General features: G+C 31.6%; 1 protein-coding gene across 1 annotated transcript in view; it reads right to left on the bottom strand.

Annotated features, from left to right (window-relative positions):
• The window catches only part of DMD (dystrophin), a 2,219,276-nt gene that overhangs the window by 901,452 nt on the left and 1,301,518 nt on the right, over positions 1 to 16,306 (bottom strand). The window contains exon 45 of the mRNA XM_051991017.1: positions 11,089 to 11,264. Within this exon, the coding sequence (XP_051846977.1) occupies positions 11,089 to 11,264 (176 nt within the window). The remainder of the gene's footprint in view (positions 1 to 11,088; positions 11,265 to 16,306) is intronic.

Genomic DNA, 16,306 nt, shown 5'->3' with positions numbered 1-16,306 from the left:
TAAAAGTATAACAGCAACAGTAAACACTTAACACCTATTATTGGCAGCGAGGTGCCTCAATGGGTATAGCACTAGAGGTAGAGTTCAAATATTTCAAATACTGGGTATCAGATCCTGAGCAAAACACTTAACATCTTCCTGCCTCGATTCCCTCACTCACAAAATGGTGATAATAATAATAATACCTCCCAGGTGATTATGAGGGTTAAATGAGACATTTATAAAATACTTATTAAACATTAAAGCACTTCATAAATCCTTACTATTACTATACCATTCATTGTAATTACAGTACTATTTTGACTATTACTACTGTTGCTAGGTGAAAGGGTCTAGGATAATCAAAAAGCACTCTTCTAATTCTTCATTATAGTTTAATCCCAAAATGAGAACTCTCATAAGGATGGCATATTCTCTATTTGCTTCTATTTAATGATTAGGTTTTTAAAATTTTGATTAGTTTATATAGAAGTTTTACTTCTGAAGTTCATTTTATTTATTTCATATCCAGTCAGTCTCTCATTAAAACTGACACTTTCATAAAATCTAAATAACCCATTCATACCTCTCTCATTTTTCCTACCTGAAAGTCAATATGCTTCATAAATTGATTCTTCCAATAAAAACTTACTCAGAAGAAAATCAGGAGAAATATAGAAGGAAGTTTTTTGAGCATTTTTTTGAATTTGACTTCAAATATACTTTCATTTGTATATTAATTATTTATGTAATGTTACATAATATTAATCATTTGTGTCTGTTCTAGTAGATTACACTTTTTCAATAGTATTTTATTTTTCCTAATTATATGTCAAGATAATTTTCATTTTTTACAAGATTTTGAGTTCTGAAGTTTTCTCCTCCCCTCCCTAATCCCTAAAATGGTAGACAATTTTACATAGATTATACATATACTAGTCTATAAAACATATTTCTATATTAGCCATAGTTGTGAAAGAAGAAGCAGATCAAAGAAAAAAAATGAAAAAATGAAAGAAGTGAAAAATTATGCTTTGATCTACATTCAGAATCTATCATTTCTTTATCTGGTTTTGAATAGGATTTTCCTTTGTTAGTATTTTTACTTGTTTTGGATCATTGTGTTGCTGAAAAAGCTAAATCATTCATAAATGATCATCATACAATATTGTTGATATTCTATACAATATTTTCCTAGGTCTGCTCATTTCATTTTCATCAATTTAAATTTTCCAGATTTTTCTGAAACCTGCTTCTTTTATCATTTCTTATTGCACAATAGGATTCAATTACATTCATATACTACAGGTTATTCAGCCATCCCCCAACTGATGGGCATTCCCTCAGTTTCCAATATTTTACCACCACAAAAAGGGTGCTATAAATATTTTTGCACATGTAGGTCTTTTTCCTTTTTTAAATAATCTCTTTGGGATGTAGACTTAGTAATAGTATCGTTGACACAAAGGGTAGGCACAGTTTGGTTGTCCTTTGGGCATAGTTCCAGATTGCTTTCTAGCATGGTTGGATCACAACTCTTATGCATTAGTACCCCACATTGTATTTGACATTTATCATTTTTCTTTTTTGTCATATGACTAAATATGCAAGAGGTAGTATCTTAAAATTGTTTTAATGAATATTTCTCTAATCAAAAGTGATTTAAAGCATTTTTTATATGCTTATAGATAAATTTGATTTCTTTCTCTGAAAACAGCTTGTTTGTATCTTTTGACTATTTACAAATTGAGGAATAGCTTGAATTCTTTTAAAATTGACTAAGTGCTCTATATATTTGAGAAATGAGGCTTTTATCAGAGGCAGTTGCTCTAAAGATTATTTCTCAGTTTTCTGCTTTCCTTCTAATCAGTTGAATTAATTTTGTTTGTACAAAAGCTTTTTTCGTTTAATATAATTTTACATTTCATAATGTGCTTTCTTCATGAGCCAATAACTCACTTAATTTCTTTAAGAATTTGATATAATACCATTTGATACATATATATGTGGTATTGACATTATTTCATTGTCTGTGGTACCTTTTTATCAAGATGTAGTTTTCTTCCTTATCTCTTGTAATTAGGTCTATATATATTTGCGTTTTGCTTTGTCTGAGATCAGTATTGCTATCCTTGCCTTTTTTTTTTTTTAATTTCCGTTAAAGCATAGTGGATTTTATTCTAGCCATTACTTTTACTCTATGAATCTCTCTCTGCTTTATGTGTGTCTCTTGTAAACAACATATTGTAGGATTCTGAGTTTTGCTCCTTTCTGCTATCAATTTCCATTTTATAAGGGAGTTCATTCAATTCACATTCACAGTTAAGGTTATTATCTTTGTATTTCCGTCCTTTCTCCCTCCAATTTGTCTTCTTTCTCCTTTCACTCTTTCCTCCTCACCAGTGTTTTGCTTTTCTCTACCACATTCTCTTTGACCTGCTTTTCCTTCAGTCAGTCCAGACCTCCCACACCTCCTTTTTATGGTTTCCCCTCCTACTTCCCAGTTAGGTAAAATGGATTTCTATATTCAAATGATTGTGTGTATTATTTCCTCTTTTAGCTAATACTGATGAGAATAAAATTCAAGTGGTGCCTATTACCCATTCACTCCTCTCCTCTTCACTATAATAGATTTTCCTTGCTTCTTCATGTGAAATAATTTAACCCATTCTACTTCTTTCATTTCATCCTGTGTCTTCCTCTTTTTCATCTCCTAAATTTTTAATGACATTCTCTCAAATTAATAATTACCCATTCCTCTAAGTATAATCCTATCTATACTATTAGTGATTTACTTTTTTAAAAATTCAAATTTTTTTAAACTATGTATTTAGTTTATATTCTCCCCTAGTTACATTTAAAACAATTTTATTTATGTTTGTTTTGAAGATTTTTAATTTCTTGATTTTCTCCCTTATCTCCATCCATAATTAAGAAATCACAAGTGAAGTTATGCAAAATATATCCATAAAAGTCAAGTTGTGAAAGAAAACATAGATCTCCCATCCTAATGAAAATGAGAATGAGAGAGAGAAAGAAATAGAGAATGCTTCAATCTGTACTCAGACACAATCAGTTCCTTCTCTATGTATGGATAAAATTTTTCATCTTAAATCATTTAGAGTGATTGTGGATGATTGTGTTACTGAGAATAACAAAGTCATTTACAGCTGTCCATCCCAGAACATTGCTATTACTTTGTATACAGCATATTTCACTTTGTTCATGGAAGACTTTCCAGAGTTTTTTTTTTTTTTTTAGAGCAACCTGATCATCATCTCCAAGACAACAATAATATTCTATCACAAACACATACCACAGTTTATTGAACCATTTCCCAATTGTTGAGCATCCTCTCAATTTCTAACTTACTTTGTTCTGAGACGAGAACAGCTATGAATAATTTTTTGTATGTATAGGTCATTTTCCTTTTTACTTTTCATGTTTTTTTTTTTTTTTTCTGAATCTCTTTTGGTATTCATGCCTGGTAGTAGTGTTGTTAGGTCAAAGGATATGCATGAATTTTCAGTGCTTTGGGCACAGATCATATCTTTCGATAATTTATCAATTGGGACATATTCTTTTTATAAATTTGACTCAGTTCCCTCTATGTTTGAGAAATAAGGCTTTGTCGGGGAAAATTGATTCAAAAGTGTGTTACAATTACCGTTGCTACTTATATTTCCCCCATTACCTCCATTCCCTCTCTCCTTTCACCTTGTCCCTCCCCACAAGTGTTTTATACTGATCATTCCCTCCCCCAATATGCTCTCTCTTTTCTCACATCCTCCTTTCTTATATCCCATTCTCCTCTTATTTTCCTGCAGGGTAAGAGATTTCTATACTTCAATGGAGTGTGTATATTATTTCCTATTTGAGCCAATTTTGATGAGTAAGGTTCACTCACTCACCTTTCCTTGCCCCTTGTGCTCCACTGTAAAAGTTTTGCCTCTTTTTTTATGGCAAATAATTTGCATTATTCCACTTTTCCCTTTCCTTTTCGCCTAGTACATTCTTCTCTCACTCCTTAATTTCATCATAAATATATATATATATATATGTATATATATATATATTATCCCTTCATATTCCACTCATACCCATGCCCTCTGTCTATATTTACTCTTCATTGCCATAATTATGAGAGTATTCTAATAAGTTACAAGTATCCTCCTATGCTGGAATACAACAGATAAATCTTATTAAGTCCTTTATGATATCACTTTTCTGATTGCCTCCTTATGTTTCTACAAAGTCCTGTATTTGTTCAATTCTGTTCTTCTCTTTATGAAAGTTTGAAATCCTTCTATTTCATTGAAATATGCTTAATCTTATTGGGAAGATGATTCTTGGTAATAGTTCTTTTTCTTTCTCTTCCTGAATATTTCTTTGTGACTATTTGCAATATTTTTTCCCTTGACTTGATAGTTCTGAAATCTGGCAATTATGTTCCTTTTAGTTTTATTTTGGGAACTCTTTTCTGAGGTGATCAGTTAATTCTTCCAGTGCTTATTTTGTCCTCTAGTTCCAAACCCTTGGATTCTGATGTTGTCTGTCCTGGATCTGTTTTCTAAGTTAGTTGTTTTTCTAATAAGGAACTTAACATTTTCTTATTTTTTTCCCCACTCTTTTGAAAGTTTAACTCTTCAAGTCTCATAGAACCATGAGTTTCCACTTGCCTAATTCTAACTTTTAAGAAGTTGCTTTCCTATCAGTTAGCTTTTGTACTTCTTTTGCATTTGGCCAATTGTGCTTTTTGAGGAGTTATTTTTTTCAGTGGATTTTTGTATCTCCTTTTTCATTTGGATAATTCCATTTTTAAAGCAGTTGTTTTCTTTTCCAAGTTGTTGCCTCTTTTTTTTTTCATAATTATGTTACATCACTTTCATTTCTTTTCCAATTTTTCTTCTATTGCTCATATGATTTTTGAGTTCCTTTTTTGAGCTTTTTCATGAGTTCTTTCTGGGCTTGAGAACACTTCTTCTGTTTTTCTTTGAAATTTTGACATTGTTGTCCTTTTCTGAGCTTTGTTCTTGGCTTTCCCTATCAGTATAATAGCTTTTTGTGGTCAGATTCTTTTTTCTGTTGTTTTTTGCTCATTTTTTTTTTAGCCTTTTTCCTTTCTTTTAAATTTGAGGTCTGCTCAAGTGGAAGGGGCACTGTCTCAAGTTTCTTATGCCAGGGGTTGCAGGTCCTGGCTGTTGAAATGATGCTTCACTGACATTCCTGAAGCCCATAAGTAACCTTTGTGTCTGGGGTGTGCTGAGAAGGTGTAATTGGAGGGTGGCGGGTGTCAGAATCTCTAACTGGTTTGCTAAAGTGGGGCTGGCTGATGATTTGCTGAGACACTCCCTATCTGGGATAATATTCCCCTGTTTCCCGACTGAGTAGTTTAAACTTATGATACTCAGTTTCTACAGTGCTAAAATGGGAGTAGAAATATTGATATTGCCTATCACATAAGGTTATTTTAAGGATAAAATAAGAATCTCTTGAGTATTATTCTTATAAAATATTTTCTTGCTAATTTTCAAATTTCTTTGGCTAAAAGATTGTTTCCATCTTTTTGCTGGTTCTTCTCTGATTTATTTGTGGGTGCTATTATGGTTTTTTGGAGGTGAATGTGGGAGAGTTACAGCAGTTTACTGCTTACTCTGCCATCTTGGCTTATTTATAGAATATATATGCACAAATATATATTATGTATCTATAATTATTCTTAAAATTTCACACATACATACACACACAAGTTATAAAGTGTCTTATATAAAGATCATTTGGTTCTTATAGTAGCCTTTTAACTTTATTTTACAGATGAGGAAAGCCATGTTACCCAAATTAACATGACTAATAATGGATTATGCTAGACTTCAGATCTAGGTCTTCTTACTCCAAATCTTGGTTTCTGGGCTGTGTTAGTATAATTAATATCTCTAGTTCTTAGTCTTGTGTATAGTATTTGTTTTGTTGAATTTGCTTAAACAAATTGAATTGATGGTACATTGCATAGAAGTTTATAACAGGTCAGAGAGTAGACAAATCTGAGATCTAGAATTCTTCTCCTAGGTTTTCTTTTTCAATATCTCCTTTTAAAAATTTTTCTTTTAGTGATTATCAGTTATGCTGGAACTCATTTTTATTATGCCAAAATGATGATAGCCATTTCTACCAAGTAATTGAGGCAATCTCAAATTCTCTAATTTGAACCATGCAACTAATTGGTTCAAGTTTCTATTTCCTTAGTTTCTATAAATTAGCATTTTAATATACTCTAGGAATTTTCCTTTCAGTTTTCAAAATATTATTATTAAAAATGAGAGGCACATAATATATTGATATTATAAGGTTAACTTCACATGATTTAGGTTGATGTATTTTTTCTTCAATTAAATTTTTTCTCTTGTGTATGTTCCATATGATATGGAATATTAACTGTTTTCAAGAGCTTTACTGACAATAAAATGGCAATTTTATTGAAGATTTCAATTTGATATCTTATTTGTCATTTGAAGAATAAATAACTTCTATTTCATTCTAACTTCTACTTAGATTGTAAGAGGAGTACATTGAGTACAGTTTCTATTGTTATAGCATCATGATTACAATTCTCTCATAATTGTAAGCTAATATTTCATTTATGAAATATTTATTTTTATTGGGAATTAGCTAGTTTTTATATTTCTGGGCTAAAGCATGTCTATCAGTAGATCTGACATTGTTTTTATTTTATTATTATTACTTTCCAAATTTCCATTGATGTAAGTCAGGACAACAACTTTTGACAGGCGGTGAAGAAAGGTACAAATGACTTTGATTTGTCTGAACTTTTAAATATATTTTTTCCTACTTTGCAGGATCTTAAAAAATGAACTCCAAAGGTTGGTTAAAACTATTTATAGAACAAAATCTTAAAATGAGAGAAATTTTTATAATGAATTATCATAGTATCCCCTAGGGGTAATTAACTTTTGATTTTCAGGATATAGCACCAAACACAGTCAGAAGGTACTGGTTCTCTGAAAAATGGTAGAAATGAGACGTTAAAGCCAACTTGTATTGAGCAAAGTGCTGTCCTCTTTGCACTGTGAAGTGAAGCAAATTCCATTAAGACTCCTATTAGCTCTGTGGCCTTAGGTAAGTAGTTCAGACTTATGAGACTCAGTTTCTGCAGTGCTGAAAGAGGAGTAGCAACATTGGTATTGCCTACCATATAAAATTATTTTAAGGATCAAATTTAAAAACTCTTATTTGAGTATTATTCTTATAAAATGTTTTATAGTCACAAAAGACTATCTAAATATTAACTTATGTTCTTGTGAAGTTCATAGGTTTCGATATTTGGGAACCAAAATGAAAAGACTTAATTTGAAAGGAAAATAAGGGACTGTAATCATACAGTATAAATTACTTAAGAATCATTCTTACTCAAAAAGTTGTTAAACTGTGCATACCCTTTGATCCATCAGTATTACTACTGGACTTATACCCCAAAGAGATACTAAAGAAGAGAAAGGGACCTGTATGTGCCAAAATGTTTGTGGCAGCCCTGTTTGTAGTGGTCAGAAACTGGAAATTGAGTGGAGGCCCATCAATTGGAGAATGGCTGAATAAATTGTGGTATATGAATGTTATGGAATATTATTATTCTGTAAGAAAGGACCAGCAGGTCATTGAATACAGAAAGGATTGGAGAGACTTACATGAACTGATGCTGAGTGAAATGAGCTGGCCCAGGAGATCATTATGTACTTCAACAACAATACTATATGAGGATTAAATCTGATGGAAGTGGCTATCTTCAACAATGAGAGGATCCAAATCAGTTCCAATTGATCAGTAGTGCACAGAACCACCTACACCCATCGAAAGAACACTGGGAGATGAGGGTGGACAACAATATAGCATTTGCACTCTTTCTGTTATTGTTTGCTTGCATTTTTGTTTTTCTTCCTATGTTATTTTTACCTTCTTTCTAAATCCAATTTTTCTTGAGTAACAAGACAACTGTATAAATATGTGTACATATATTGTATTTAACATATACTTTAACATATTTAACATGTATGGAACTGCCTGCCATCTAGGGGAGAGGGTGGAGGGAAGGAGGGGAAAAATTGGGACAGAAGTTTTTGCAAGGGTCAATGTTGAAAAATTACCCATGCATATGTTTTGTCAATAAAAAGCCATACCAAAAAAAAAAAAAAAAAGAATCATTCTTGTTCTTTATTCTCCTTCACCACATATATTCAATTGTCAAGTGTTGTTGATTCTACTTTACCATTTCTCAAGTTTGTCACCTGTTTTACAATGACATGGCTACCTCCTTGATCAGGCTTCCATGACCTCTCATCTGGGCAGTTGCAATGACTCCTAATCTAATTGGTCTCTCTATTTCAAATCTTTTCCCTTTCCAATCTGTCTTTCAAATAATTGTCAGGATAATAATATACATATATGTGTATATGTGGTTTTTTAGTCTCCTTTATATATCTCTCTTCTGATATTTTTCCATGCTGTCCCCCATGTCTGCAATGCATTCTCTTATGCCCCTACCTCTAAGCATTTATAAATTCTTTCAAAACTCAGCTAATGGGTTAATTTCTATAGTAGTCTTTTCTGATTTTCCTCATCTACTGGGAACTTCCCTCCAAAAATTATGTTGTCATTGTCCTACATATATTTATCTTGGTATATATTATTTCCATTTATAGAAAATAAACTCCTTAAGGGGAAAGCCTATTTCATTTTTGTCTTTATATCTTCAATGCTTAGCTTTGTAACTTATATACTTATAGGTATTTAATAAGTAGACAGCCAGGTGGCATTGTGACTGGAGTACCAGGATTGATGCCAGGGAGAAAATATCAAATCATTTTAGTATCTTTGCCAAGAAAATACCAAAATGTGGTCACAAAGAGTTGGGCATGATAGAAAAATATTGAACAATAACAACATGATGGAAAGGGATTTATTTGATTGAGTTAAAAAGTGAATAAGAAACATTTAATTTGTAATTATTATGAAAAACCATCTTATAAACCTTTAAAAGCATGTTATGGTATTTAATTCAATCTTCTTGCGTCTTAATACTTTTGTTTGTATAAGTTTGGATAGAACTTATAATTGATATCATACAAGTTTAGGCCTGTTAGGAATATAAATGTATTTGTTATTAAAGTAAGGAAACATTTCCATAACAGAATGATTTCTGTTTAATTTCATGGTTTTCAAAGAAATGTGTTAATAAGGAAAAGTATGGTCTTTTTAATGAAGTTATTTATAATCAGAAATTTATTTCTTCCAGAATTTGTAAAACAGAAATTTGAAATGAAAATATCTTTTGATGCTAATTTAACAGTGAATAGAGAACCTCTGTTAGTCCCAGAAGACCTGGATTCAAAACCAGCTTTTGATCCCATTATAAGATACTCAACTACTTAATGCCCTATTGGACTCTAAAACTATACATTTCACAACACATGCTAATGTGTATTAATAAAAGTTTCTTTAGGAATTTTTTACACAAATAAAATCATCTGTCTAGGACAAAAAAGGGAAAGAAATAATGCAGTCTAATGTTTTGTATTGGTCAATATAAATGGTGCAGACCAGTGGTTTGGTTTCAGAACCCTATTACCCTCTTTAAAAATTATTGATGATTCCAAAGACCTCTTGTTTATGTGAGTTACACTTATTTATCATATCTGAAGCTTAATATGACAAGCTTTTAAAATGTTAATTTGTTCATATAAATGATAATAATCCAATGGCATATTAATACATTTTATAAAAACAACTTTCTTAAACAAAAAAGTAAAAATGACATTTTATATTGTTTTGCAAATCCCTTTAATATCTATATTAATAAGGACAACTGTATTATCATATCTGCTTCTGCATTCAGTCTGTTCTGTGATATGGATATGTAGTTTTGGTAGATATATGTGGGGAAAAAAACATCTCATAACATATATTTGGGAAAGGGTGGATTATTTTAATAAGCTAATAATACTTTTATATTGTTAAGAAAATAGTTTTGACCTTGTAGACCTCCTAAAAGGGTTTCCAAGAGAATCACAATGTGAAAACTGCTATTGTAGGCAATAAGTGGTAGAAAAATAGGGTAGAACATTTTTCTGAAATTCATTCTTAATTTCTCTGAACCCAGGGCCTCCCTCTGTGGGTTGTTTCAGGTGTCAGAATATCAAAAACCACCTTTTATGTAAATGACAAGTAGGAGGCAAAAGCTTGAAAAGAGAACTGATTTCCCATTAAGTATACATAATGATAATCTCATTTGACAAATAAAGGCCAAACCATCCCATATGAACCAAGAAACATTAACATTAACAACAGGAAATTTAACACAAAACCCATCTATAACATTATCTGAGGCTTCTAATAGCAGTGCTTACAGTTGGCTTTTTAAACTCTAAATATATTCCAAGGGAAAGTTTAATGATGATTAAATTCAGTAATAACCTTTTAGGGTTGTTTCCTCTCCTTTTAAATATTTGTATCTATTCCCTCTTCTACAATTTAAAGCAAGAAAAAAGCATTATTAGTTCAGTGATGAAACTGAAGGTGAACAAAGATATTATTTTCATGATGTCTTAAAGTAGTTAGCAAAGACCACATCCTTGCAAACTATAAGAACAAGAAATGCACTCAAATTAAAGATTTATCATCTTTTTTTGCCCTTTTTAAAAACTATCATCATTTCTTCTATTAAAAATTAGGAGAAAATATTTGGCTAAAGAAAAACTAATTTTTTTTCTTTAAATAACCGAATTTATCATCCTTTTAAAAAGGTGATCCTACTTTTTGAAATAGGAACATCCTCAAAACATTCATAGAGGAAAGATTATATATTTAAAAGATTTTTAACAGACCCATTAGTAAAAAACAACAATATTTAACTCATTAGTAATAATTACAATTTTAAGATATGCAAAGGGAATGAATGAACAATTCTTGATGTCCAGTAATAGATTATTTGCCATTGTGTTTCAGACCTTATTAGGTTTTCTTTCATTGAGTCTTCTCATTTCTCAATAAATTGATTTGATTATTGGTAATTGTAAGGATGCATATTTATTGCTATCCTACCTCTTTTTTCTTTCTTCCAGCTGTCTGCAGACCTCCTGCCACCGAACATTCAGGTAATCCAGTTTATCCTCTAAAATACTCGCATCTCCTTTTGAGGATTGTTCAATGATCTCTTCTCCAGTTACAGTTAATTCCTTGACAACAGTTTGCTGCCGACTGATGCCATCTTGGAGCTCCTGCAAAACACCAAAACAATCAGAATAAAACAAATGTAAAATGCTACTTTTTGGGGGCATGGTAGAAGTGAGGAGCAAAACAAATAAAAGCCCCAAGGGAAAGTGTGTGTTTGTGTGTGTATGTATGTGTGTATGAAAAACATACACACATATATGTATAAATTTTAACAGATATAAATATATAAATAATACATAAATAGTATTTATACATGATACATATATGATACACAATACTATATATATATATATATATATATATATATATATATATACACACACACACACACATATACTGAGAAAATAAAATAACTAAGTAGGAAGCAAATATGTCTTTTAATATTTTTCTCTCCAAGCATCTTCAAAGATCTGCTTCAGTTTAGATTTTTTTTAATTGTTTGCTAAAATATATGATAATGTTCTACAGATCAATTAATTGGAAAATTGCTCCAGTGCAAGTTTATTTTCTTAATCCCATAACTATGGGTAGGCTATAAAGTACTGTAAAACTTGAGAAGTAAGCAAAATTTTTGAATTTCCTATTAATTATTAATATGAAATATAAAAATAGGGATTAGAAGAGAAACATTCTTTAAAATAGATCATGGCCTTAGCTGTGTGGTGCTGGACAAGTCACTTAATCCCAATTGCCTCAGCAAAAATAAATAAATAGAATAAAATAAATCGTGCCCTTATTTGATAAAGCTTAACTATTTCCTTGACTATTCCTATCCTCACAGGCACATTGTACTCTTTCCTTACTACATTCTTTTAATCTTCTCTTTTCCTCTATAGCAGGGTTCTGCAGCTAGAAGGCACAATGGATAGAAGTATAGACCAGGAATCAAGAAGTTGTGAGTTTAAAATCCAGCTTTAGCATCAGATACTAGCACTTGATTGTTGTGAGGATAAAATGAAATAATAGCTGTAAGCCACTTTAATATATAAATGCTAGTTATGGTTGTTGTTAGGCTTGTAGCAGAGTTGATCCATAAGAAAGAACCTGCTTACTGTATCCACTTTGTGGGATCTGAGCCTTGATTTTGTAGGGATGGATATAAATATTGGCTCCTCCTGAGAGATATATACTGTGTCTTAGGATGATTTTTGTGCCTTAATGAGTTGTGAAGGTACATGAAAGATGAATGGCATTTGAGTTATGAGGGCATTAACCATCACCCTCCTACCCTTCAGAGTTATAGAATAATTTGGACCCTTCTCTCTTTTGGAATACTTTCTTTGGGGACAGATCTGCCACCAACTCTTCCTCTGAATTTCAGAAAAGGAAATGGAAGGGATTTGAGCAATAACAATAGTGGCTATGACTCCAGGACATGGTACTAAGAATGTAAAAACTGGATCTCAAAATATTGGCTGCCTCTTCTGTTTTGTGCTTCCTTTTCTGGCCCCATGTCACTGAACAGTGACCCTGAGAATTGGATGTTCCCAATCATGGCATTAACCTCATGAGCTGTAATGCTAAAGAGTTCTTGCAAATTCAGGTATCTAGAAAGAAATAAGGAAACAAGCTTTTATAAATGCCTACTATGTACCAAGAGCTATGATAACTGATTTACAAATATTATCTCATTTGAACCTCAGAACAATTTTGGCAGGTGAATGTCATTAGTAACCTCATTTAACTGTTGAGGAAACTGAAGGAAACAGAGGTTAAATGATTTGTCACACAACTATTAAATGGCAGGTTACATTTGAACTCAGGTCCCTCCTTTCTATGTCCAGAGCTCTATCCATTTTGCTATCTGACTAGCTCTCTTTCAAGAAAGATATACTTCCTTTAAAAACATCACTAACATTATTATCTTGAAATTAAAGAGCTAAAAATGGCCATGTCACACCTGGTTGCCCAGAAAACTTGGTGATTTTTTTTTAATTTTGTGATTGTTGTTTGTTTGTTTTTGTTATTGTTGGTTGTTGTGATTTACTTGGACATATTTAAAATGAAAATGAAATAATTGTTCTAAAGTCATATGATTTTTTTTTAGCTTCAGGGAGAATAAAGGGTATTCCAAAACCTTAGTGCAGGTTCAAATTTTGATGCTATTAAGATAGCTTAATAAGATAGATTTGAAGAACTAGTGTTATATGTATTAAGTGTTTGTTAATGGAGATTTATGGGTTTTTTCTGTCTAAGTATAGCTTTACTGGTGGAGAAATCAGTGTCTTATAACTGATATTAACTTCAGACTTTGAGAACTTTTTCTAGAAGAGATTCTGTTTATTCTTTCAGAGAGACCTTAAACAAAAGTCATACTTCAGGTTTGTTGTAGAAATCCCCACTCCTATCCCACTGAGAGCTCTATTCCAGCATAATGCATAATGAACCAGAGAAAGTTCAAGAAGTCTCACTTCCTTCTTTTAGGATCACACTGCCCCAAACATGAATCTGGAAATGAAAGGGGATTCTGTGGGACACATACTTATTTTTATACATGCTAAATCTCCCTGAACAGATTGTACTCGTTTTGAAGACAGGTATTGTGTCATTTTTTTCTTCTTTTTCTCTTCCTAGAACCTTGCATTTTACATATGAGATATTTCATGAGTATTTGATCAATTGAATAATTGCATAAAACATTTATAAAATGATATCATCTCAAATTATTTTTGAATGCCTTTTTTAGTATAAAACAATACAATTTAGATCTAATTGTTTTATAGTGACAGTCATTTATGGAAACCTTTAGGGATTCCGTATTCATAATTAAGTATTAATGCTTAATCTCTCTTTTAAAAAATAGAAATAATTTTAATATCAACAAATCTGTGCTTTTTATCCTAATAAAATCAATGAGTAAGAAATAAAAAAGCAGAATTAGCCTAGAAAAATGGACTATGAGGCTCACTACTTTTGAAAATAAGAAAGTTTCCTTTAATCATTAAATTCATATGAACTTATCATATATGCACACATACCTATGTACAAACATGTAATAAGTGTATCTAACTATATCTTATATATACATTAAAATATGATATAAAAATGCTCTAAATTACTCAGACAAATGCAAATTAAGATAATTCTAAGGTACTACTATATACCTCTCAGATTGGTAAAAGATAACAATAAATGTTGGAGGGGATGTGGGAAAACTGTGACACTAATACATTGTTAGTCAAGTTGTGAAAGGATTCAACCATTCTGGAGAGTAATCTGGAATTATGCCCAAATGACTATCAAATTGTGCATAGCTTTTGATTCAGAAGTGTGTCTACTGGCTCTGTATCCCAAAAAGATCATAAAGGAGGGAAAGGGACTCATATGTATAAAAATGTTTGTAGTAGCCCTTGTTGTGGTGGCATGGAATTGGAAACTGAGTGGATGCCCATCATTTGGGAATCGCTGAATAAGTTATGGTAGGTGAATATTATGGAATATTATTGTTCTATAAAAAACGATCAGCAAGATGATTTCAGTGAGGCCTTGAGAGATTTATATGAACTAATGCTAAGTGAAGCAAATAGAACCGAGAGAACATTGTGTACAACAATAGCAAGATTATGTGATGATCAACTACAATGGACTCTTTTCAACAATGAAGTGATTCAGGCCAATTTCAATACACTTGTGATGAAGAGAGCCAACTAGACCCAGACAAAGTATGGATCACAACATGGTATTGTCACCCTTTTTGTTGTTGTTTGCTTGCTTTTTTTTCTCATTTTTTTCCCTTTTTGATCTCATTTTTCTTGTGCAGCATTGTAAATGTGGAAATATGTATAGAAGAGTTGCATATGTTTAGTATATATTGGTATACTTGTTGTTTAGGGGAGGGGGAAGGAGGTAGAGAAGAAGGAAAACTTGGAACACAATGTTTTGCAAGGGTAAATTTTGAAAATTATCTTTGTATATATTTTGAAAATAAAATGATTTAAAAAAAGAATATTATGACACAAGAAAATTTTCTAATATTGATGGGAACTCTGGACTGGCTTGTGGGTTATTCCAGCTTTTCTCAATAATTGCTAAAATGAGCCCATACTGTTTCAGAATTCCCATCAATATCATCATCAATCAATACACATTTACTAAGCCTTTACCATGTACAAAGATCCATGCAAACTGCTAGAGACTAGAAGTATATAGAAAAAAAATAGTTCCATTCAAAAGAGTGAGGAAGTCAACTTAAAATAAGTAAGTACCCTCGATATACATATAGAAGGTGGAAAGTAATCTCATAAATGAAGGCCTTAGCATAATAGGCTGGGGTGGGACTGAATTAGAGAAGATAGCCTGAAAATGAAATTTAAGATGAATCTTAAAATACTGGGATTCTGAGAGATGAGGTGAAGAGAGATGTTATTATACTCAGGACAACCAGTCCAAAGGTATAGAAATCAGAGATGTACAGTTGCATGTAAGACATGGTAAGTCAGGAGTTATGGCTAGAATACAATTCATGGAGAGAAGTAATATAACACAAGACTACAACGTAGGAAGAAGTCAGGGAAGAGTTAAAATTCCAAACAAAAACATAATCAATAAAATACACTGATTTCCATGGTATTATTGTTTAAATTTTTGTTGTTAATAGTTTACTGTAATATTCTCTTCACAAATATAATAGGTGATATAAGTATTATTATTTTCATTTTTTAAGCTGATTTCCCTCACTGTGGTCAAGGTAAAATTCAAATACAGGTGTGCCCATTCCAAGTTCTTTCTACTATGAACATGTCTTTCAGCAATTATGAGATCAACTAGGGCATATTTCTATTTCTAAGATGAACTAGAATAAGTAAAAATAATCACATAGAAGGGAATGGTTAATAACTGATTCATATAAAGTTCCAAATAGGGTCCTTTTGTGTGTGTGTAGGAAAGAGTAACTCGTTAACTTATTACATTTGTGTGGGAAGATTAGGGAGAAAGGCATAATAAGCTTCTCTATGCAAATTTGCATAATACATGTTTTGGAGGGCATACTAATACTCTGTGAGAGGCATAGTGGATTAACTATTAGAGACAGAAAGCATGACAACAAAATAATGGATCAAAACTGAAAGCAAAATTATGTACTTGG

Source organism: Antechinus flavipes, chromosome 3, assembly GCF_016432865.1.
Source record: "Antechinus flavipes isolate AdamAnt ecotype Samford, QLD, Australia chromosome 3, AdamAnt_v2, whole genome shotgun sequence".
NCBI classification, from domain to species: domain Eukaryota; kingdom Metazoa; phylum Chordata; class Mammalia; order Dasyuromorphia; family Dasyuridae; genus Antechinus; species Antechinus flavipes.
The sequence above is the reverse complement of the archived record's forward strand: the minus strand, read 5'-3'. Positions and strand labels throughout refer to the sequence as shown.